This window comes from Macaca mulatta, chromosome 8 (genome assembly GCF_049350105.2).
Source record: "Macaca mulatta isolate MMU2019108-1 chromosome 8, T2T-MMU8v2.0, whole genome shotgun sequence".
NCBI lineage: Eukaryota > Metazoa > Chordata > Mammalia > Primates > Cercopithecidae > Macaca > Macaca mulatta.
The window spans coordinates 108,151,161-108,176,814 of record NC_133413.1 but is presented as its reverse complement, the minus strand read 5'-3'; the positions used below and the strand labels follow the sequence as shown (position 1 = coordinate 108,176,814).

General features: G+C 46.1%; 1 protein-coding gene and 1 pseudogene across 2 annotated transcripts in view; one reads left to right on the top strand and one right to left on the bottom strand.

The window, feature by feature from the left end:
* The window catches only part of LAPTM4B (lysosomal protein transmembrane 4 beta), a 74,887-nt gene extending 49,550 nt beyond the window's left edge, over window positions 1–25,337 (bottom strand). Inside the window, 6 exon segments of the mRNA XM_028852789.2 lie at window positions 24,823–24,963; window positions 24,965–25,062; window positions 25,065–25,132; window positions 25,134–25,170; window positions 25,173–25,202; window positions 25,205–25,337. Coding sequence (XP_028708622.2) covers window positions 24,823–24,963; window positions 24,965–25,062; window positions 25,065–25,132; window positions 25,134–25,170; window positions 25,173–25,202; window positions 25,205–25,322 — 492 coding nt within the window. The 5' untranslated portion in view covers window positions 25,323–25,337.
* On the top strand, window positions 19,373–20,305 carry LOC707697 (small ribosomal subunit protein uS13 pseudogene; annotated as a pseudogene). The gene has a single exon (XR_013397359.1). The product of XR_013397359.1 is annotated as a small ribosomal subunit protein uS13 pseudogene (transcript).
* Window positions 25,338–25,654: the final 317 nt, after the last annotated feature.

The window sequence follows — 25,654 nt, the reverse complement described above, 5'->3', positions numbered from 1 at the left end:
CGCAAAATCTTGACCATTCTGCCTCTTCATTTCTATTTCCTTTATTCTTCCTGTCACTGCTCGACAATACACACACATATTAACTTTGATGGGGCTGGGGTAGTAAGGATCGCAGAGTTTAAGTGAGGCACCAGCTAAGATTGGGTTGTTGTCTGTTAAGAGACAAGGTGTCTATATTGCCCAGGCTGGCCTCAAACTCCTGGGCTCTAGCAATCCTCCCACCTCTGCCTCCCAAGTAGCTGGGACTACAGGTGCACATCATTGGGCCAGGCCAAGACTGGCTTGTTACTTCTTTACTATTCTAAGTTCAGAAACTTATGGCGGAGTTCTATGTTTCACTCTTCTCAAATGGAGTGAAGATATGAATAACCTTCATACAGAGAGAGAAGCCTCTTACTAACAACACTAACTAATGGCATATCCTACCACAAAAATCATATTTGGGCTGAACACAGTGGCTGTCTGTAATGCCAGCACTTTGGGAGGCTGAGGTGGGAAGATCACTTGAGCCCAGGAGTTCAAGACAAGCCTGGACAACATAGTGAGACCTCATCTCAACAAACAAAAAAATGAGCCAGGGATAGTGGCGCAGGCCTGTAGTCCCAGCTACTTGGAGGCTGAGGTGGGAGGATTGATTGCCTGAGCCCAGGAGTTTGAGACTACAGTGAGCTGATGCGTCACTGCACTCCAACCTGGGCAACAGAGTAAGACCTTCCCTCAAAACCAAATAAACAAAAATCCACATATTTGGAAATACCTGTTTAAAGGAAGTATAAATGTTTTACAGAACATCCATTCAAGAGTTTATTTTTGGCCGGGCACGGTGGCTCATACCTGTAATTCCTCTACTTTGGGAGGCCGAGGTGGGTGGATCACTTGAGATCAGGAGTTCGAGAGCAGCCTGGCCAACATGGTGAAACCCTGTTTCTAAAAATGCAAATTAGCTGGGCGTGGTGGTAGATGCCTGTAATCCCTGCTACTCAGGAGGCTGAGGCAGGAGAATCACTTCAACCAGGGAGGCAGAGGTTCCAGTGAGCTGAGATCGTGCCACTGCCCTCCAGCCTTGGTGAAAGAGTGGACACTGTCTCAAGGAAAGAAAAAAAAAAAAGTTCATTTTTAAATGACAATCCCAATTGGTTGTTTCAGGGTTACTGTAGGATTCGAAGTAACTTCTGTTTTTCTTTTTTTTTTTTTTTTTTTTTTTGAGACGGAGTCTCACTGTGTCACCCAGGCTGGAGTGTAGTGGCATGATCTCGGTTCACTGCAACCGCCACCTGCCAGGTTTAAGCGATTCTCCTGCCTCAGCCTCCCGAGTAGCTGGGATTACAGGTGCCTGCCACCACGCCCGGCTAATTTTTGTATTTTTAGCAGAGATGGGGTTTTTACCGTCGTCAGGCTGGTCTTGAACTCCTGACCTTGAGATCCACCCAGCTCAGCCTCCCAAAGTGCTAGGATTATAGGCGTGAGCCACTGCGCCTGGCTGGAATAACTTTTCTTCCTGTATTTTCCAAATTGTCAAATAAAAGCCGATTGCTTTTTGAAAAAAATTATGAGAATAGGCACTTCCCAGAGTACACATAACTAATTTAAACAGATATTACAAGCATGTGTTTAACCAAATACCTGAAGGTACAAAAGAATATACAGGGAAAAGTTACCTTCTCTGTCAAAGGCATCTGAACCAAAGTGACTCCATTACGAACAGGGGTTTGGTAAAATGAGGCTAAGACCCACTGGGCTGCACTCCCAGGAGGTTAGGCCTTCTAAGTCACAGGATGAGACAGGAGGTCAGCACAAGGTACAGGTCACAGAGACCTTGCCGATAAAACAGGTGATGGTAAAGAAGCCGACCAAAACCCACCAAAACCAAGATGGTGACAAAAGTGAGCTCTGGCTGTCCTCACTGCTCGTTATGCACTAATTATAATATATTAGCATGCATGCTAAAAGATACTCCCACCAGCACCATGACAGTTTACAAATGCCATGGCAACGTCAGGTAGTTACTCTATATGGTCTGAAAAGGGGAGGAACTCTCATTTCTGGGAACTGCCCACCCTTTCCTGTAAAACTCATGAATAATCCACCCCTTGTCTAGCATATAATGAATAAATAATTATGGTATTATCAGTGGAACAGCCCAAGCTACTGCTCTGCCTATGGAGTAACCATTCTTTTGTTTCTTTACTTAATAAACTTACATTCACTTTACTCTGTGGACTCAACCTGAATTGTTTCTTGCACGAGGTCCAAGAACCCTCTCTTGGGGTCTGCATCAGGACCCCTTTCCAGTAACATCTCCACAGTAATTATTGTAACAGTATCTTGTTTCTCTCCAAAGATCCAAGAAATTTCATAGCACATTTTAAACTGTGATTAACAAAACTATTTGAAGAAAACTTTTCATTACAACTCCAAGGCTTAAAGGAGGCACAGGCCAGTCCCACAACTGGCATTATGATATACGGCAAAGATGTTATTTGATAAACTGTCAAGTTTTCTTGTCATTTCAATCCCTCTATATTTTTTAAATTTATTTTTTATTTTATTTTTTGAGATGGAGTCTCGCACTGTCGCCCAGGCTGGAGTGCAGTGGTGCAAGCACGGCTCACCGCAACCTCCGCCACCCGGGTTCAAGTGATTCTCCCGCCTCAATAGGCGCCTGTAGCTGCGATTACAGGCACCTGCCACCACGCCTGGCTAATTTTTTTGTATTTTTATGAGAGACAGGGTTTCACCATGTTGGCCAGGTTGGTCTCGAACTCCTGACATCAAGTGATCCGCCTGCCTCAGACTCCCAAAGTGCTGGGATTACAGGTGTGAGCCACTGCGCCCAACTCTTCTATACTCTCATTTTTGAGAAAAGGTATGTGGAAAATTGTGGACTGAAATAAGATCAAATGAAATAAGAGGAATGCCACTCAAGTTAGTTATCTTACCTCTTCACATCTTAACAAGAACCATATTAAAAGCTTTTGTTTACTAGTTTTCTAGATCTTCTAAAGCCAGTGTTACACACCTGCTTTACACATGTGCTTTCCTGTACTCTCAGTCCCCAGGGACCTGTTAACCCTTAATCAGCTTATTATTCCCTTGTGGAGTCTACTGATCATATATAGCTACTAATTGCCTACAATACATACTTGCTAAGTGCTTAGGAAGAACTCCCCGGGACTCAGAACATGAAGTTAAATACATCATGTACCCAAAAAACAAAAAGCATAAAGCAGTGAGTGTGACAAGAGCTCAGAGAAAGAATAATGGAAGTTAAGGAGAGTTACAGTCAGGGGTTGCAGGGACCTGCAACAGAGATGGTAGCATTTGAACAGGAACTCGAAAGATGAAGATTTGGAGCCTGAGGGGTATGGAAAAGAACAATTCCAAGTATGAGCAATGCCACTGAGACGAGGACATGTCCTCAAGACAGCAAGTTCAATGTGGCTGGAACGCCAGGGTAGGGGGGTATGAAAAGAAATGTTAGAGGATAGAACCAGAAATGTGGGATGGGGCCAGGTGGTGAAGAGGCCTCGAAACTAGGATAGAAATTCTAATAGTTAACGAAAATGCTATAAAGGTTTTTGAGGAAGGATATAACATGATCAGAGCTATGTTGTCAGAAAGAGCAAACTGGCAGAAGTAGGAAAGCTAAATTAGAGGCAGGAATCCAATCTGGTGTTAAATAAAAATTATAAGCGGCCATTGTTGCAGATTGAGCTCCTGCACAATAGGGCCCCAACACACTAGAACACAAACCAAAATGCAGTCACCCGTGCTCAGGTTCACGATAACCTGAAGTCACCTGATGCTAACTAACAGTTATTTTTGTATTGTTCTGTCTCCCTGCCCCTGCCTTACAAGAAAAGTCCCTTTTAAATGACCCATCTGCTTTTAGTTCTTTGTTTCTGGTTTGTTTCTGGTTTAGTTCTTTGATTCTGGTTTATTCAGCCCATTTCTCTCTAAAAAGCCAAGCTCCTCTGCTTAGCTCACAGGATACTCATATGGGATGAAGTGTTACCCAATTCTAGAAAGCCAATTAAGATCTTTAAACTAAATTGTTCTAATTTTGTCCTTTGACCCTGGAAACACCTACGATAGTCTGGCTAAGAAGTAATAGGGCACTTCATCTCTAATTCGCATGATAACCCTGTGAGATGGTCATCTTCCGCATCAGTTGGTCAGGTTTAGTGACTTTATCTTAGGGCCTATGTGTGGGAGAGCCAAGGTTGGAACCCCAAGACCTTTCCACATGGAGGCAGAATTACTAGAGATACAGTAACTGACTACATGCAAAGAACACAGAAAAAGAAGCAAAGAAGACCTGAGACTTCAAGCCTGGTGACAGGATGTATCTTGTCATTATCAGAAATGGAAAAGGTCAGTGGAAGGACAATGACAATGTCGATTTTAGATACACTGTGCTGAAAGTACTTGCAGTATATCCAAATAATCCTATTTTTAGCTTATCCATCTGGCCTCTAACCCTCCTCTTTGTACTCGCCCTATGGTATTCATGTGTGCCCTGTTTTTCTGTTTGCTACTGGAGTTCTGACAGCCTGATGCTGTCAGATACTTACATGCCTTTCTGCCCTCTCCTGTTCCATCTCTATAACACATCACATGGTGTCTGACAACAGAGTCCTGGCTGCCGGCTCAGCGTGTCCTTCTTACTCCAGAGTGGGTCCTGGGTCCTACACCTGCCAGTGTCATAAATGCTGTAGTAACTATTATCACCCATTCTGTACCTCTAGCCCTGTGGTCTTTCTCTCAGGGGACCAAGTCCCCTTCCAGGTGCCCTGGTTCTTCATGAGGCAGTCCAGATAGAGGGGACACAGATAAAACAAAGATATGACAGGTACACTGCTCATTACACATCACAAATGACTCACCACTGTGGCTTTTAATCAGTGTGGAACTTTCCTAATATAAGAAGGTCTGTGCACCACCACGTATCTACCGTATTATTATATAAAACCTCAACTGTTGGATGGGAATCTGGCACACCATGAATGATGTGAATAGAAAATGGGGGGCCATGAGGACCTATGTCTGTGCAAAGGGGTTGGGGTTAGGATTAGCCATGGTAGCTACTAAACCCAGACAGATGGAAAAGGTCAAACATGAGTCAAAACCCCAACAACACTGGGTAAGAAGAACTTCCTGAAAGAGAGAAAATGGCAATCACTCAATCATCCATTCTAACCGAGAATAAAACATCACCACAAATGAGAACGAAGACGACGCTCAGGCTTGCCAGGAGCAGATGACGTAATGCCTACAGCTGATCTAAATGCAAAAGAGGGGACACACTTATGCTCTAATTCAGTTAATGCTCACTTATATTTGGGCTTTGTTTGTTTTTTTGTGTCATGAATAAACTGTTTCTATTCTATTTACAAACTGATCCTGTGATGTCACATATTTTTCCTTGTTCTTAACAATGATTACTTCCACATGTAAATAAATCCAACTTCTGTAATTTCTTAAGTGGTGTTAGGTCCCTGAATATGTTCCAGGAATTCAAAGTGCTTTTCACTCATAAATCATCTATCAGATCCCAAATAAGAGACCTGCAGCTTGAATCTAAACAACTGAAAACGTAATTGTCAGCTCTCCTTTTTAAAAGCCTCAATTAAAAGAAAAAACCTTAAGAACATTCAAATCCACTGATACAGTAATTAAACAACGATCAGAAATTTACACAGGTTGTATCCAAAAATGATCATTGCAGACTTATCTATAATAATGAAAACTTGAAACAAAAGCAGAATGACTGAATATTAAAGCCAAGTAACAGAATCCTATACAAGCATTAAAATCATATTTTAAAAAACGTTAATGACAGGGGGCCGGGCACGGTGACTCACACCTATAATCCCAGCACTTTGGGAGGCCGAGGCCGGTGGATCACGAGGTCAGGAGATCAAGACCATCCTGGCTAACACGGTGAAACCCTGTCTCTACTAAAAATATAAAAAATTAGCCAGGCGTGGTGGTGGGTGCCTGTAACCCCAGCTACTCGGGAGGCTGAGGCAGGAGAATGGCGTGAACCCGGGAGGCGGACCTTGCAGTGAGCCGAGATGGCGTCACTGCACTCTAGCCTGGGCGACAGAGTGAGACTCCGTCTCAGAAAAATATATATATATAATAATAATAATTAGCCAGGTGTGGTGGTAGGCACCTGTGGTCCTGGCTACTCTGGAAGCTGACACAGGTAGATTGCCTAAGCGCAAGAGGCTGAGGCTGCAGTGACCTGCGATCATGCTACCACACTGCACTCTGAGTGACAGAGTGAGATTTTCTGTCTCAAAAAATAATAATAAATAAACATTATAATCTGATATGCTGTTTTCCGATACTTGGCTAATTTCTATATTCCAGTATGTGGAAATTTTTTCTAAAAGCTATTAATGGGGCTGGGCATGGTGGCTCATGCCTGTAATCCCAGTACTTTGGGAGGCCGAGGCAGGTGGATCACCTGAAGTCAGGAGTTTGAGACCAGCCTGGACCACATGGTGAAACCTTGTCTCTCAAAAATACAAAAATTAGCCGGGCGTGGTGGCGGGTGCCTGTAATCCCAGCTACTCAGGAGGCCGATGCAGGAGAATCGCTTGAACACGGGAGGTGGAGGTTGCAATGAGCCAAGATCACGCCACTGCACTCCAGCCTGGGTGACAGAGTGAGACTCCATCTCAAAACAAATAAATAAAATTAAAATAAAATGAGAGCTATTGATGGCAGATATGCCTCTCATTTGGACTCAATTTCAATGGGCAAATCAAATGGAAGTTTGAATCAGACTCTCAATATGGTCCTGTTCTGATATTAAAATAAACTTCTTCTCATGCTTGTTACTTCAATTCAAATAAATATGATAAATATATTCTGGGGGGAAAATAGATTTATTGTAAAATCCTATTTGCCTAAGAAATTCACTAAATTAGTTCACCTACTATGTGCCCAACACTGCTTGAAACTGGGTTGTACAGAAATTATTAAGACATGGTCCCAAGCTGGGCGTGGTGGTTCACGCTTGCAATCCCAGCACTTTCGGAGGCCGTGGGAGGACTGCTAGAGGCCAAAAGTTCAAGATGAGCTGAATTTTTATATTTATTAATAAATTTTAAATTAGCTGGGTTTGGGAGGCCAAAGCAGGTAGATCACCTGAGCTCAGGAGTTCAAGACCAGCCTGGCTAACATGGTGAAACCTCATCTCTACTAAAAATACAAAAATTAGTCAGGCGTGATGGCAGGTGCCAGTAATCCCAGTTACTTGAGAGGCTGAGGCAGGAGAATTGTTTGAACCTAGGAGGCAGAGGCTGCGGTGAGGCGAGACTACACCATTGCACTCCAGCCTGGGCAACAGAGCAACAAAAAAAAAATATAGCTGGGTTTGGTGGTATATGCTTGCAGTCCTAGCTTCTTGGGAGGCTGAGGTGAGGGTTAATGCTTGAGCCCATGAGTTCAAGGCTGTAGTGAGCTATGATGGTGCCACTGCTCCCCAGGCTGGGCGACAGAGCAAGAACCCCAACTCTTAACCCCTGTCCCATTTGTCCCAGCAGCCCTAGCAGCTGCAGCATTTATCCTAAGTTTGCCACAAAATATCTTGCTTTTATTATTATTTTTGCATTCCTCTAGTATATCAATTTGGGAAACAACAGACATTCTGTTTACAGCATTCAGTTTTAATAGGGGTATTTCCACATACAAAATATACGAATTCTCTATCGCTGAAAGTGTCAAATCCTACAAAACAGCATTCCTATGGATGATGTTAACATCATTCTTGAACAGTTGTTGGCCGAAGATTCATTTGAACAATCCCATTTTTCTGAAATAGACAACACTGATGTTCTGTTTAGAAATAATTCCAAGAACAATTTTTATATTTTATTTTACAATGAAAATCACTCAGATTTGCTTCAGCCTCATAGGGTGTGTTTACATAAAATTAAATGAGTGCTGAGAGCAAGCTAAACCTTTTTTTTCTGAACAGAAAAATGGTTGAAAAAAGGCCGGGCGCGGTGGCTCAAGCCTGTAATCCCAGCACTTTGGGAGGCCGAGACGGGCGGATCACGAGGTCAGGAGATCGAGACCATCCTGACTAACACGGTGAAACCCCGTCTCTACTAAAAAATACAAAAAAAAAAAAACTAGCCGGGCGAGGTGGCGGGTGCCTGTAGTCCCAGCTACTCGGGAGGCTGAGGCAGGAGAATGGCGTGAACCCGGGAGGCGGAGCTTGCAGTGAGCCGAAATCTGGCCATTGCACTCCAGCCTGGGTGACACAGCAAGACTCCGTCTCAAAAAAAAAAAAAAAAAAGAAAAATGGTTGAAAAAAAAAGACATGGTCCCTGTGCCCAACATTAGTCCAGTGGGAGAAACATACATCAACAGCCAAGTAAAATGTAGAATAAACGCTGTAACATTAACTCATTCATTCAGTTGTTCAAAAATTAATCTATTATGCAACAAATATATGCCAGGCACAATGCTAAGCATCACATATATATTATGGCAAAGCCCTCAAGGCAGCCTATTATCTAGTGGGGATGATAATAAATTGGATGTTCTATTCAGAGTGAAAACAAATTATGTTACCTTATCAACAACAGTATTTTTTTCATTCTAGAGTTTCTAGTTATTATTTTCAAATCTGTCATATCCTTTGTATGATTCCTGAGGTGACATTATTAACACCAGAAAGTAACAGACCTTAAACATCTTAAGAGACAAAAATTATAGCACAAACAATTTTAGGGTATCAGATTAAGTGACTAATTGACCGCTATGCTGGGCGCAATGGCTCATGCCTGTAAAACCAGCACTTTGGAAGGCGAGGAGGGCGGATTACTTGAGGTCAGGAGTTTAAGACCAGCCTGCGCAACAGGGTGAAACCCCATATCTACAAAAAATACAAATAATTAGCTGGTCATGGTGGCTCACAACTGTAGTCCCAGCTGCTTGGGGAGCTGGGGTGTGAGGGACATGGAGCCCAGGAGGTCAAGGATGCTGTGAGCAGAGATGGTGCCACTGCACTCCAGCCTGGGTGACAAAAGTGAGACCTATCTCAAAAAAATAAAAATAAAAAAGAACTGACTGGGCCGGGCGCGGTGGCTCACACCTGTAATCCCAGCACTCTGGGAGGCCAAAGCGGGCAGATCACAAGGTCAGCAGATCGAGACCATCCTGGCTAACATGGTAAAACCCTGTCTCTACTAAAAAAAATACAAAAAGTTAGCCCGGTGTGGTGGTGGGCGCCTGTAGTCCAGGCTACTTGGGAGGCTGAGGCAGGAGAATGGCGTGAACCCAGGAGGCGGAGTTTGCAGTGAGCCGAGATTGCGCTACTGCACTCCAGCCTGGGTAACAGAGCAAGACTCCGTCTCAAAAAAACAAAAAGAACCGACTGTTAAAAAAACTCTAAGGCACGCAAGCAGGAAAACGAGTCACTCTTGGCAATCCCTGGAGTTGGATTGTAATGGCGGCCATTGTAAGTTGCTGAACTTCTAAGTCAAAGGATGGTCTCGGTCTCCTTGGTTACAGACTCTGAGAGAAAAAGTTTAAGGAGTCAAATGGATGTTGTACCTTTTATTAGAGCTCCATTTCAGTAGATATAATTTTTTAATATATTATGTAAGTTTTTTCCCCCCAAATTCAACCAGGTCCTTCAACACAGTACCATCCTTTGAGGACATCTTCCTCATAGGTGATGAATTAAACCAAGAAGCCACCATCCCCACACGTACTATTTTATATTATAAAAACAGTGCTGCCTCCCTATCAAGTCTGATCATTACTACACCGTTCTACAGATGAGGATTCAGACTTCAGGGAAAATATGCACATACCATGTTCATAAAATATAGTTGCATAAAGTTTTCAACTGACATTCAATTGTTGGTGCTTTGATTACAATTGCCATATAAGCTCTTACCAGTAACCCAGGTTCCTCCCAAGAAGCCACCACACCCCATTCACAGGCCCTGGCCAACTCTGCTAAACCAATCCCTGGCAGTAAGCTCAAAATTCCTTTCAAGGGAGTGCTCCAGACAGCAAATCACAAGGTCAGGAGATGGAAACCATCCTGGCTAACATGGTGAAACCCCATCTCTACTAAAAAAAAAAATCAGCAGGCCGGGCGCGGTGGCTCAAGCCTGTAATCCCAGCACTTTGGGAGGCCGAGACGGGCGGATCACGAGGTCAGGAGATTGAGACCATCCTGGGTAACATAGTGAAACCCCGTCTCTACTAAAAATACAAAAACTTAGCCAGGCGAGGTGGCAGGCGCCTGTAGTCCCAGCTACTCGGGAGGCTGAGGCAGGAGAATGGCGTGAACCCGGGAGGCGGAGCTTGCAGTGAGCTGAGATCCGGCCACTGCACTGCACTCCAGCCTGGACGACAGAGCCAGACTCCGTCTCAAAAAAAAAAAAAAAAAAAAAAAATCAGCTGGGTGTGGTGGTGGGCGCTGGTAGTCCCAGCTACTCAGGAGGCTGAGGCAGGAGAATGGCGTGAACGCGGGAGGCGGAGCTTGCAGTGAGCCGAGATCGTGCCACTGCAATCCAGCGTGGGCGACTGAGCGAGACTCAAACAAACAAACATCTCCTAGCCTCCCTCACAGCTAAGGTCACATGTCTTCTTTTTGGTTACTGGGATGTAAGTGAAAGTGATGTGTGCATTTTCTATTTCACATCCTTAAAAAAATAAAGCTGATTGTCCTCCAGATACCCCTTTCTCCCTTATGGCAGACCAGGACACAAACCTGGTGCTTCAGCCATGAAGACAAACACAAAGGAGGCAGCCTCCTTAGAACCCAGAGAAGGAATCCATGCACAATATTTGGGATGGTGGAGCTATACCCCCACCCCGCAGCCTGGGTCTCTGGATAGCTTCAAGGAACAATGTTGGCCAACACTCCCTAGACTGTTAACAGGAGAGAAATAAACTTCTACCTTCCTGCAGTTTTGCGTTTGTTATATCAACTTTATAGCATAATTGGCTCACCTCCAGTTTTGCAACCCCTAGGCCCATTACTGTTAGTCAACACAAATCTGAGTACCTACTATAGGTTAAGGGTTACTGCTTCACCATCTCTGCACCATGGAACCAACTGGCTGTGTAATTTTAGTGGCTCAAGGTTTTTTTTGTTTGAGACGGAGTCTCACTCTGTTGCCAGGCTGGATTGTAGTGGTGCGATCTCAGCTCACCACAACCTCCGCCTCCCGGGTTCAAGTGATTCTCTTGCCTCAGCCTCTGGAGTAGCTGAGACTACAGGCACGTGCCACCATACCTAATTTTTTTGTATTTTTACTGAGTTTCACTATGTTGGTCAGGCTGGTCTTGAACTCGGGACCTCGTGATCTGCCTGCCTCGGCCTCCCAAAGTGCTGGGATTACAGGCGTGAGCCACCACGCCCAGCCTTGTTTTTTTTTTTTTAAGTTCAATCTACGTTTACTAATAATTTGAAATTACATTTCCTCAAGCATTTTTTTTAACCTTTCCCTGACTGAGAAACAATTTCCCTTGGAAACTGTAACTGCAAAGACTGTAACTAAAACTGTAACTAAACTCTTAAAAAAAACGTTAAAAGCAACTAAAGAAGTGTGGTCTTTGTTTACTTTTTACTTTCCTTCAAGCACAATGAGTTAACCAATAACTCAACAACTCTCATTGAGTCTCCAAAAGCTCTACTAAAAGTCTCAAGAACTGGGAGGAGGAAAACGAGTGCTGCTAGGGCTCACATATTATTTTCACTAGCATTCCTTCATGACCAATGACAAATCAGCCCAAAAGGTGGTGGGGCAGAATGGGACAACTGTGGCCTCTTCCTTCAGGGCCAAGATTCAAAGTTAAATTGACAAAACAAATATATTACTCATTCAAACATAATACATATTGTAGGACAAAACTCACGTTAACTACTTAATACTTTATGCTAAGTTACTGAGAAAAGAACTTTTATCTGAGGAATGCAAGTCTTTATTATCAGGCCCAGAGAGACATTAAAATGATACAGCAATCACTTTCTACTCCCCCTCCCTTTTGAGCTATCTCTTCAGCTCTTGCAACTGATTGCTATTGCCACAAGTAGCTACAAATTAACCTAATAATGCATAGTTATACAATGGATAGCCAATCACGAACCAATGTTGTTTCTGCAAACCAAGGACGATTCCTGGCAAACAACTTTGTATCAGTACACTCCCTGTTCCTCCTTTCAGTCTTTAAAAATCCATTTATAACTGCTGCTAATCTGTGTGTGTATAGTCAGGGCAATGTCATTCTGTATTCTGGGGTTGCAATCCTCAAGCCTGGCCCAAACAAACTCTCTACTTATATTAATTTTGCCTCAGTTTCTTCCTTTTAGGTCGACAATAGATATATTTAAAGAGAATCCCAGAGGGATTGGTATTAAACAATTTTGATAGCAATCTTTATTTATTGGCCACCTTGTCTGTCTAATGAACTTTTATGATAAAAGTGTGATAAGGGGCTCAGGCCTGCAATCCTAGCACTTTGGGAGGCTGAGGCAGGGGGATCACCTGAGGTCAAGAGTTCTAGACCAGCCTGGCCAACATGGTGAAACCCCATCTCTACTAAATTAAGCCGGGTGTGGTGGTCCGCACCTGTAATCCCATGTACTCAGGAGGCTTGAACCTGGGAGGCGGAGGTTGCAGGGAACTGAGATGGCGCCATTGGACTCCATCATGGGTGACAGAGTGCCACTCTGTCTCAAAAAAAAAAACAAAAAGTGTAATAAAAGCTTAAAAAGATATTGAATACCACTGAAATCTCCAACAACCAATGCTCTATAGAACTCCCTTGATCCTTTATTAGATGAGGGAAACCTGTACTTTAAAAATCCAATGTCCTTCCCTATCTAAATCTATTCAATTCCTTAAATCAGATGGAGAAAATCTAGGTGGCAATGAGAGGTGACAATGTGCTAGCAGCCCTCGGCCTCCGGCCTCGGCTTCCACTCTGGTGGCACTTGAGGAACCCTTCAGCCCGCCACGGCACCGTGGGATCCCCTCTCTGAGCTGGCTGAGGCTAGAGTCTCCTCCCTCTGCTTGCAGGGAGGTGTGGAGAGAGAGGCACGGGTGGGAACCGGGGCTGCGCTGGCCAGCCGGTGTGAATTCAGGCGGGCCTAGGCGCGGGCTCGGCGGCCCCGCACACGGAGCGGCAGGCAGGCACCCCGGGCCCAGGGCAGTGAGGGGCTTAGCACCCGGGCCAGCAGCTGCGGAGGTTGCCCCCGGTCCCCCAGCAGTGACTGCCCGCCAGGCCGCACTCAAATTCTCCCGGGGTTTAGCTGCTTCCCCATGGGGCAGGGCTCGGGACCTGCAGCCCACCATGTCTGAGCTCCCTATCTGTCTGATCTCCCTACCTGCGGTGGGCTCCTGTGCCGCCTGAACCTGTCGGAGGGGCTCCACCCCCTGCTCGGTGGCACCTGGTCCCATGGACAGCCCAACTGAGGAGTGCAGCTGCTTCCCCACCAGGCAGGGCTCGGGACTGGCAGGCAGCTCCGGCTGCAGCCCTGGTGCAGGATCCACTGGGTGAAGCCAGCTGGGCTCCTGAACTGGATGGGGACTTAGAGAACTTTTATATCTAGCCAGAAGAGGATCGTATGTGCACCAATCAGCACTCTGTATCTAGCTAACCTAGTGGAGACTTGGAGGACTAGCACTCTGTGACTCTGTCTAGCTCAAGTATTGTAAACGCACCAATCAGCACTCTGTATCTAGCTCAAGGTTTGTAAATACACCAACTGGTACTCTGTATCTAGCTAATCTAGTGGAGACTTGGAGGACTAGCACTCTGTGACTCTGTGTCTAGCTCAAGGATTGTAAACGCACCAATCAGCACTCTGTGTCTAGCTCAGGGTTTGTAAATACACCAATTGGTACTCTGTATCTAGCTAATCTAGTGGAGACATCGAGGACTACCTCTCTGTGGCTCTGTGTCTAGCTCAAGGATTGTAAATGCACCAATCAGCACTCTGTGTCTAGCTCAGGGTTTGTAAATACACCAATCAGCACTCTTGTGTCTAGCTCAAGGTTTGTAAATTCACCAATTGGTACTCTGTATCTAGCTAACTCTGTATCTAGCTAACTAGCACTCTGTGACTCTGTGTCTAGCTCAAAGACTGTAAACACACCAATCAGCACTCTGTCAAAACGGACCAATCAGCTCTCTGTAAAATAGACCAATCAGCTCTCTGTAAAATGGACCAATCATCAGGATGTGGGTGGGGCCAAATAAGGGAATAAAAGCAGGCTGCCCCAGCCAACAGTGGCAACCCCCTTGGGTCCCCTTCCACACTGTGGAAGCTTTGTTCTTTTGCTCTTTGCAATCAATCTTGCTGCTGCTCACTCTTTGGGTTCACACTGCCTTTATGAGCTGTAACACTCACCGCGAAGGTCTGCAGCTTCACTCCTGACAGCAAGACCACAAACCCATCCACCAAAAGAAAGAGGCTTGAGACACATCTGAACGTCTGAAGGAACAAACTCGGGACACACCATCTTTAAGAACTGTAACACTCACCGCGAGGGTCCGCAGCTTCATTCCTGAAGTCAGTGAGACCAAGAACCCACCAAGTTCAGACACAGCAAGAGAGACCTGTATCACTCACTAACTGGTAAAAATCCCTATCCATCTTATTCATACCATTAAGAGCTGATACCTGCTATAGTTTGTATCTAGAGAGCTATATATAACATACTGCCTGGTTTTCTAGCCATCTGAAATAGCCTGCCATTTTAATCTAACTTAAAAACTGCTTTCATTGGCCAGGCGTGGTGGCTCACGCCTGTAATTCCAACACTTTGGGAGGCTGAGGTGGGCAGATCACGAGGTCAGGAGATCGAGACCATCCTGGCTAAAACGTTGAAACCCCACCTCTACTAAAAACAAAAAAATTAACTGGGCATGGTAGCAGGCGCCTGTAGTCCCAGCTACGCAGGAGGCTGAGGCAGGAGAATGCCTTGAACCTGGGACGTGGAGTTTGCAGTGAGCAGAGATCACGCCACTGCACTCCAGCCTGGGCGACAGAACGAGACTCCATCTCAAAAAAACAAAAAACAAAAACAACAAAACAAAACTTTCATCATATCACTCCTGTTCATAACTCTTTTTTTTTTTTTTTTTTTTTGAGACGGAGTCTCGCTCTGTCACCCGGGCTGGAGTGCAGTGGCCGGATCTCAGCTCACTGCAAGCTCCGCCTCCCGGGTTCACGCCATTCTCCTGCCTCAGCCTCCCGAGTAGCTGGGACTACAGGCGCCTGCCACCTCGCCCGGCTAAGTTTTTGTATTTTTAGTAGAGACGGGGTTTCACTGTGTTAGCCAGGATGGTCTCGATCTCCTGACCTCGTGATCCGCCCGTCTCGGCCTCCCAAAGTGCTGGGATTACAGGCTTGAGCCACCGCGCCCTGCCTCCTGTTCATAACTCTTCAATGATTCCCCACTGCCTACAGAATAAAATCCAAACTCTTTAGTCTACTATTTAGTCTTTTACAATCTAACATAGTGGGGAAAACACCAGGCAGTAAAGATGACACAATTGTCACAAATCAGTCTGTTATTCTATCCTGAAATTACGGGCCAAGTCATAGAATCTGACAGTTGGAAAGAAGCTATTAAATGAACATATCACCATCATGCGTGACCCAGGGTTGCTCTGAGGTCTATAAGAACAAACGTGAACGCTCACTGAAAGCTATCAATCACTCTACGAATACAGGATGCTGGTCTCACTATCCTGTAATGAGACAAATCAATAGTTGTTGAACTTCTCAGAATACAAAGAAGAGAATCTATTAGGCTTGTGAAGGGGTGAAGAAAATTCTCTCCCCTCTACAACTTCTGAAGGTTTGATCATTTGAGCCTAATAAAGAAACTGATAATAGATCAACAGCAAGAAAAGGCATACAAATGTATTACATGCACACGCATACATGGGAGTCACAGGAATAAGAAAACTCGAAGGGCCAGATGGTTTAAGTTTTAATACCATCCTGAAGTTACAGAAAGAGTAGGGGTTTAGATCATGGCAAAACAGGTTATGGGAGGGAGGGATGGAAAGGCCTGGCTAGGGAAGGTGGTCTTGTTATGCAAATGAGACCTCACAGGTAGCAGCCTTGAGAAAGGATACTTGGTAGCCTGTGGCATGTGGTAAACTTCTCTATTAGACCTTCAAAGGTGTCAGACTCTCAATCTCTTGGTTAATCTGTCCTAGGTCTGAACATGGGGGATGGGGTGGGGAGAAGGTGTGCTCAGAAAAAGCCTGGCTGTTTATTTCACTAATGCAGATTTTCCCTAAAGATGCAAATCTCCACAAACAGCAGCTTTTCAGAGCTATTCGTGTTTGCAGTTTCTCTAACACATCTTGAAATATACAGAAGAGGTGTATTTCGGGTGAGATATTCTGGTTTCCTTTACTTCAGTAAACAAGGAAACTGAGTTTCCATGTGAACAAGTGGATTCTTTGAAAGACCAGGTCTACACTTGTATCCCAGAACTTAAAGTGTAACAAAAAAAAGAAAAGTAAAAAGAAAGACCAGGTCATAAAGCCAATGAGAGCAGCTACTCAGGCCTCTTTCATCCTTTATAACCTGATACACGAACTACCCTGTGAATAGTGTCGGGCACAAAGAGCTATTTGGTATGTATTTGCTGTGTCTAAGTTCCTAAAAAACAACTGAACGAGGATATATGAAAAAAAGAAAAGGCCGGGCGCGGTGGCTCACACTTGTAATCCCAGCACTTTGGGAGGCCAAGGCGGGCAGATCACCTGAGGTCGGGAGTTCAAGATTAGCCTAACATGGAGAAACCCCATCTCTACTAAAAAATAATAACAATAATAAATAAAATACGAAATTAGCCAGGCATGGTAGCACATGCCTGCAATCCCAGCTACTCAGGAGGCTGAAGCAGGAGAACTGCTTGAACCCAGGAGGCGGAGGTTGCAGTGAGCCGAGATGGCACCATTGCACTGCAGCCTGGGCAACAAGAGCAAGACTCCGTCTCAAAAAAAAAAAAAAAAAAAAAGGCCGGGGACGGTGGCTCACACCCGTAATCCCAGCACTTTGGGAGGCTGAAGCGGGTGGATCACGAGGTCAAGAGTTCGAGACAAGCCTGACCAACATAGTGAAACCCCGTCTCTACTAAACATAAAAAATTAGCCAGGCATGGTGGTGCATGCCTGTAATCCCAGCTGCTAGCTACTCGGGAGACTGAGGCAGGAGAATCGCTTGAACCCAGGAGGCAGAGGTTGCAGTGAGCAGAGACTGTGCCACTGCACTCCAGCCTGGACAACAGAGTAAGGCTCTGCCTCAAAAAAAAAAAAAAAAAAAAAAAGCCTGGAGTGGTGGTGTGAGCCTGTAGTCCCAGCTACTTGGGAGGCTGAAATGGGAAGACTGCTTGAGCCAGGGAAGACAAGGCTGCAGTGAGCCATGATCGTACCACTGTACTCTAGCCTGGGCAATAGAGTGAGACCTTGTCTCAAACAAAAAAAAAAAAAGGTCAGGCATGGTGGCTTAGGTCTGTAATCCCAGCGCTTTGGGAGGCTGAGAGGAGCAGATCACGTGAGGTCAGGAGTTCGAGACCAGCCTGACCAACATGGAGAAATCCTGTTCTCTACTAAAAATACAAAATTAACTGGGTGTGGTGGCGCATGCCTGTAATCCCAGCTACTAGGGAGGCTGAGACAAGAGAATTGCTTGAACCCGGGAGTCAGAGGTTGTGGTGAGCCAAGATCACACCACTGCACTCCAGCCTAAGCAACAGGAGCAAAACTCTGTCTCAAAAAAAAAAGTCCCCAAAGTCTTGTGCAAGAATGTTCAGGGCAGCTTTATTTATAATAGCCCCAAATTGGAAATAACCCAAATGTCTAATATCTGGCAAATGGATAAACAAATTAATACAATAAAAACAATACTCAGCAATAAAAAGCAACACTCCAAGAACATGAGTGAATCTAAAAAGTTATGCTAAGTGAAAGAAGCTAGATACAGAAAGGTACATACAGCATAATTCCATTTACATGAATAAGCAAAATTTACCTACAGTGATTGGGTGTATGGCAGGGATTAACTGGGAAACAGCACAAGGGAACTTGCTAGAGGTTTGGAAATGTTCTCAAGGAATGTGGGTTACATTACAGAGGCATTTGTCAACTCAATAAACTACATTTAACTGTGAATTTTGCCAGGCACAGTGGTTCACGCCTATAATCCCAGCACTTTGGGAGGCTAAGGCAGGCAGATCACCCGAGGTCAGGAGTTCAAGACCAACCTGGGCCACATAATGAAACCCTGTCTCTACTAGCAATACAAAAATTAGCCAGGCGCAGTGGTGGATGCCTGTAATCCCAGCTACTCGGGAGGCTGAGGCAGGAGAATCGCTTGAACCCAGGAGACGGAGGTTGCAGTGAGTCAAGATTGCACCATTGCACTCCAGTCTGAGCAACAAGAGCAAAACTCTCATCTCAAAAAAAAAAAAAAAAAAAAAAAGGCGAGCGCAGTGGCTCACGCCTGTAATCTCACTTTGGGAGGGAAGGCGGGTGGATCACAAGGTCAGGAGTTCAAGACCAGCCTGACCAACATGGGGAAACCCCGTGTCTACTAAAAATACGAAAATTAGCCCAGAACACGCCTGTAATCCCAGCTACTCAGGAGGCTGAGGCAGGAGAATCGCTTGAACCCAGGAGGCGGAGGTTGTGTGAGCTGAGATCATGCCACTGCACTCCAGCCTGGGCATCAGGGCAAGACTCGGTCTCAAAAAAAAAAAAAAAAAAAATTTGTAGTACATAAATCACAACTCAATAAAAGAAAAAAATAAAGAGACAAAAAAATGATCTCTAGTAATAAATACCTTAAGTCTTCCAAAGTAGCTTGGCCCAGAATTTTAAAAATAGTAATAATAATAAATACCTGAAGTCAATATACTTTATTTCAGGACTGAAGGAAAACTTTTATTATTCCAAGCCAAAACCAAAACACATGCACAACTTTTAAAAGTAAAACAGTGAAAACAGAACAGATTAAAACATCACTCAGGGCCGGGCGCGGTGGCTCAAGCCTGTAATCCCAGCACTTTGGGAGGCTGAGACGGGAGGATCACGAGGTCAGGAGATCGAGACCAGCCTGGCTAACACGGTGAAACCCCGTCTCTACTAAAAAAAAAAAAAAAAAAAAAACTAGCCGGGGGTGGTGGTGGCGCCTGTAGTCCCAGCCTGTAGTCCCAGCTACTCGGGAGGCTGAGGCAGGAGAATGGCCGTAAACCCAGGAGGCAGAGCTTGCAGTGAGCTGAGATCCGGCCACTGCACTCCAGCCTGGGCGACAGAGCCAGACTCCGTCTCAAAAAAAAAAAAAAAATCACTCAGGCTTCCACAGGAGGCCTACATGCCGCCGCTTGTGCTGCCGCCATGTCTCTAGTGATCCCTGCAAAGTTCCAGCATATTTTGCGAGTACTCAACACCAACATCGATGGGCGGCAGAAAATAGCCTTTGCCACCACTGCCATTAAGGGTGTGGGCCAAAGATATGTTTGTGCGGTGTTGAGGAAAGCAGACATTGACCTCACCAAGAGGGCAGGAGAACTCACGGAGGATGAGGTGGAACGTGTGATCACCGTTACGGAGAATCCACGCCAGTACAAGATCCCAGACTGGTTCCTGAACAGACAGAAGGATGTAAAGGATGGAAAATATAGCCAGGTCCTAGCCAATGGTCTGGACAACAAGCTCCGTGAAGACCTGGAGCGAATAAAGAAGATTCGGGCCCATAGAGGGCTGCGCCACTTCTGGGGCCTTCGTGTCTGAGGCCAGCACACCAAGACCACTGGCCACCGTGGCCACACCATGGGTGTGTCCAAGAAGAAGTAAGTCTGTAGGCCTTGTCTGTTAATAGTTTATATACCAAAAAAAAAAAAAAAACAAAACTCAGACCATATACCAACCATGGGTTTTTAAGCTGTCAAGTAAATCACCAAAGTTCTCTAGCCTCAGTTTTCTCATCTGTAAAATGGGAATAAGAAAATCTACCTCACCAGCAATATGTAAAAATTAACCTTATGCAAAGCATCTAGTAAAGTACCTGACACTCAGAGCCTTAGTAAATGGTATTGGTAGGAATCAACAATGAGAAAACATATAAAAAAGATCCACTTTACCTATCTTGCAAAACAGGAAATTACTTAAATGAGCCCTTATTGTGGACTCTTTTACTTTTTTAGGTTTTTTTTTTTTTTTTTTTTTTTGAGACGGAGTTTTGCTTCTGTTCCCCAAGCTGGAGTGCAATGGCACGATCTCAGCTCACTGCAACCTCCGCCTCCCGGGTTCAAGTGATTCTCCTCTCTTAGCTTCCCAAGTAGCTGGGGTTACAGGCACAACCACGCCCGGCTAATTTTTTATATTTTTAATAGAAACAGGGTTTCATCATGTTAGCTAGGACTCAAACTCCTGACCTCAGGAGATCTGCCGGACTCAGCCTCCCAAAGTGCTGTGATTACAGGCGTGAGCCACCGCACCCGGCCTGGACTCTTATTTAAATATCTGCCTTTTCTGAAAACTCTCCACTTTCTTTTATTATTATTATTATTATTATTTTATTTACTTTTTTTTTTTTGAGACAGAGTCTGTTGCCCAAGCTGGAGTGCAGTGCCGTGATCTCGGCTCACTGCAACCTCTGCCGCCCTGGTTCAAGGGATTCTCCTGCCTCTGCCTCCCCAGCAACTGGGATTACAGGTGCCTGCCACTGCACCCAACTAATTTTTTTTTTTTGAGACGGAGTCTCGCTCTGTTGCCCAGGCTGGAGTGCAGTAGCGCAATCTCGGCTCACTGCAAGCTCCACCTCCCGGGTTCACGCCATTCTCCTGCCTCAGCCTCCGAGTAGCTGGGACTACAGGCGCCCGCCACCACGCCCGGCTAGTTTTTTGTATTTTTAGTAGAGACGGGGTTTCACCATGTTAGCCAGGATGGTCTCGATCTCCTGACCTCGTGATCCACCCGCCTCAGCCTCCCAAAGTGCTGGGATTACAGGCTTGAGCCACCGCGCCCGGCCATACCCAACTAATTTTGTAGTTTTAGTAGAGATGAGGTTTCACCATCTTGGCCAGGCTGGTTTTGAACTCCTGACCTCATGATCCACTCACCTCGGCCTCCCAAAGTGCTGGGATTATGGGCGTGAGCCATCCACACTCGCCCCCCCGCTTTTTTTTTTTTTTTTTTTTTGAAATAAGAGTCTTGCTGTCGTCACCTAGGCTGGACTTTCTGCCTCCAGAGTTCAAGCAATTCTCTTGCCTCAGCCTCCTGAGTAGCTGGGATTACAGGCGCATGCCACCACGACAGAATAATTTTTGTATTTTTATTAGAGACGGGATCTCACCATGTTGCCCAGGCTGGTCTATAACTTCTGACCTCAAGTGATCTGCCTATCTCAGCCACCCAAAGTGCTTACAGGTGTGAGCTTCTGTGCCAGGCCTCTTTTTTTTTTTTTTGAGACAGAATTTTACTCTGTCACCCAGGCTAGAGAGCAGTGGCACAATCTTGGCTCACTGCAACCTCTGCCTCCTGGGTTCAAGCAATTCTCCTGCCTCAGCCTCCCGAGTAGCTGGGATTACAGGCCTACACCACCGCGCCTGTCTAATTTGTATTTTTAGTAGAGACGAGGTTTTACCACGTTGGCCATGGTTGGTCAGGCTGGTCTCGAACTCCTGACCTCAGATGATCTGCCCGCCTCGGTCTCCCAAAATGCTGGGATTTCAAGCGTGAGCCACTGCACTTGGCCTCTTTTTTTAAGAGACAGGGCACACTCTGGTTGCCCAGGCTGGAGTGTAGGGGTGCAATCACAGCTCACTGCAGCTTCAAACTCCTGGGACTCAAGCTGGGACTACAGGTGTGGGCCACCACACCTGGCTCATTTTTAACTCTCCACTTTCTGATAACTGACTCCATTCCATACAGATTGCTGGCTGAGAGAAGGAGTTAGGACAAACTAGGGAAGGTGCCTCGTTTTACAGTGGTCCTGCTCCCTAGTCACACAGCACTCTCTTTAAAAAGTTCACGAATGTCAAAGTTTAGGACAACCAAAGAGTGAGTTATAGAGAAACGCCACACTCTGAGACGAATTCAGGAGTCCTTTATTAGCCGGCGACCCAGAGACAGCTAGTGCTCAAAATTCTCTCCGCCCCAAAGAAGGGGCTAGATTTTCTTTTATACTTTGGTTTAGAAAGGGGAGGCGGGGGAGTCCAGTTAAAACAATCTTACAGAAGTAAAGTAGGCCAAAAGTTAAAAGGATAAATGGTTACAGGAAAGCAAACAGTTCCAGGTGCAGGGGTTTTAAATCTATCACAAGGTGATAGACGCGGGGCTTTGGGTGCTATTAACTGGGTGAATTCCTGGGAACTGCGGATATGGCTTGCCACAGTGTCTTATCAGTTAATTGCATTCTTGGATGCGCTGGGAGTCAGCTTGCACAAGTTTAAGTCCTTGAGGAAGGGGGTGGCTAAGGGGCTGCAAGTGAAGGCGCCAAGATGGAGTCTGTCTGGCTCTCTTAGCTAAGGGAGAGTCAATTCAGATTAGAACAAGGTAGGGTATCACAAAATTATATTCAAAGGTCTGAGTGAAACTCATTACTTAAAAAAAAAAATATCAAATGGCTTACATTGCCTTGCGAAACGCAAAAGACTATTTATAAAGATTACCAGTACTTAAGCAAGGTTTCCCAGAAATAGGGTTTACCTAAAGCAACATTTTTATTCACATCTGCTAGAAAGCTTTCTAATTATCTTTCAAAAGGCCATTTATTTCCAAATGCTAAGACAAGCACACCAGTAACTACTTTCCACAGAGAGTGTGCTCAAACAGTAGACAAAGCATGCTGAGTACTCTTTTATCACACCAACTCTGGCTGGCTGGATTACAGCCAACAACAGGGCTCAAGTAGGATTTATCTTTCCTGTAGATCACGTAGTACATTTGCCTAATGCAATGCCCTAGATTTCACAAATTACATTCACTGATGTACTTGCAAGTCGGCAGATTTGAACATTTTCAAGGAAGGCAGACACTTGTATAAAACAGTCTGTCTTGATCATCAATAAAAGCACCAACTATTTTGAGCCACCTACTATCCTTTTGCTATAATTTTCAATTTCGGTAAATAATTTATTGGCTTTCAGCAAAGTCGAGGTTTAGCTAATATGCTGATGTTCCATCTGTATTTACACTGCACAGTAAGAACCCACACACGCTAAATGTTTGAAATATTTTCAAGCCAAAAATTTATATTGTGTGGCCATGATAGGCACTGACTAAAGGAAACTTGAAACTATAAATAGCACAGTGAACACCATATGCCTGGGGTGAAATGTTTTGCTTAAAATGGTACAAGGAAGGGGTTCACAGTTAAGACAAAAAGTCCATATTCTATCCAAAAATGGGCCCAATAAACAAACCACACACACACATACTCCTAACTCATTAAAGAGATAATTTTTCTCGGCGGGGCGCAGTGGCTCACTCCTGCCTGTAATCTCAGTACTTTGGGAGGCCAAGGAGGGCGAATCACGAGGTCAAGAGTTCGAAACCAGCCTGACCAATATGGTGAAACCGTCTCTTTTTGTAAAAATACAAAAAATTAGCTGGGCATAGTGGCGGGCGCCTGTAATCCCAGCTACTCCGGAAGCTGAGGAAGGAGAATCGCTTGAACTCGTGAGGCGGAGGTTACAGTGAGCTGAGATCGTGCCACTGCACTCCAGCCTGGGCCACAGAGTGAGACTGTCTCAAAAAAAAAAAAAGAAAAAGAAAAAAAAAAACCTCACTGAAAAAAGTTACATATGCCATTTGTCTACCATTTTCAGGGCATTTCCTCGCGATGCAGTGGTATTCACTGCAAAGCAACTCGGGTCTAACTCTCCATCATGATGTCACAAAACCCAAAATGCAGTGGAATCCGACTCAGTGCTGGTGCAGTCTAGGGGTGCCAACAACCAGTGCAGTGCCGGCAGGTGCAGGGCAAGACTCCATCAGGTTTCCTCACTACCTCTGAAAATCACTGCTCCTCATACAAAAAAAGACTTTAAAAGTTCCAACCAGGAAAAAAAATGCCAGATTTGCCTGCTAAGTCTGTCAAGAAAAGGTCCCAGGACCAACTGTCCATGGGCAGGAAAAATGTGGGTGGAAAATGGCTTCCCCGGGCAGATGGAAATGCAGTAAATCCCACTCACATCCCTTCCCGGAGTAAGGGCGTTAAAACATGGCTGGGGGGAGGGGACCTATTCACAAGAGGATGCCAAGAACCCCCAACCACTTCAACTCGGGATCCGAACGTGCGACGGCGTGAAAGCCCAGGCGACCTTAGCGGAGACGCGGCCAGGGAACGAGCATTGACAAATCCGCAACCCTGACCACACAGCTGCAAAATACGCGCCGTCCCCTCCGCGACAGCCGTAGCCGTCCGCAGCCGTCGAAACACAAAGCCCACGGGTTTTAAGAAGAAAGGAAACACGTGCTCAGCAGATAAGCTCAAGAGTTTCTCGGCCCCGGGTGCTCCCTACGCGACGCCGCAGAGCTGCGCGGAAGCTGGAGACCGGCGACCCGCACCACCTGGGCGCCAAGGCTCGGGTGCGGCCCTCCACCCCGCGCCCCTGGCCTCCCCCGCTGTCTGCGCTGGCCCAGCCGGGGAAGCGCGGACGCGGCACCCAGAGAATTAAGTTTCTAATAATACAACTTTAGGCGGATAAGCGCGCCTCACCCCACCGCGAGGCCGGGCCAGAAGCCCAGCTCGGGGCGCGGAATCAACCCGGGGTCCGGCGCCGGGCGCGCCGCGCTCACCAGATACCAGACGCCGAGCAGGATGGTGCCGGTGCGGACATGGCAGCACAAGCAGCAGCTGTTGGAGTAGAACCGCGTCCAAGGCGCGACCATCTTCATCGCTCCGGGCGCAGTGGCGCGAGCGCGCGCCCAAGTTTTCAGGGAGCGTCGACCGCCTCGCCTGGGGCCCGCCGCGCCGCTGCTGACGGCTCCTCCGCCGCTCCGGCTCCCTGCCCTCTCGCCCGTGCGCCCGCCGGGCCGCTCCTCGATCCCCCGAGATCTCCTAGCGTCTGCTGCGTCCGGACCCTGAGCTCCGAAGGCGGTGGCGGCGGGGGAGGGGGCGGGGCGGACTCGGCCATGTGACCCGGCCCGTGACGTCATCGCGGGCTCCAGCCAGCTGCGGGAGCAGCGAGCCCCGGGTGAATAAATCCATCAGCGTGCACCCTCGGGCGGTCTCCTAGTCGGCCATCAGTGGAGGTCCCGGCCTTCCCTTTTTCATCTGGCCATTCGTGTAACTGCATTCCGTAGTCGAGATTCTTTTAGTCTAGTTCCTTGTGGTTTTCTTCCCTTCTACTACTTTTTTTTTTTTTTTTTGAGAGGGAGTCTCGCTTTTGTCGCCCAGGCTGGAGTGAAGTGGCACGATCTCCGCTCACTGCAACCTCTGCCTCCCGAGTTCAAGCGATTCTCCTGCCCAACCGCCCCAGTAGCTGGGATTACAGGCGCCTACCACCAGACCCGGCTAATTTTTTGTATTTTTAGTAGAGGTGTGGTTTCACCATGTTGGTCAGGCTGATCTGGAACTCCTGGCGTCAAATGATCCACCCGCCTCCGCCTCCCAAAGTGCTGGGATTAT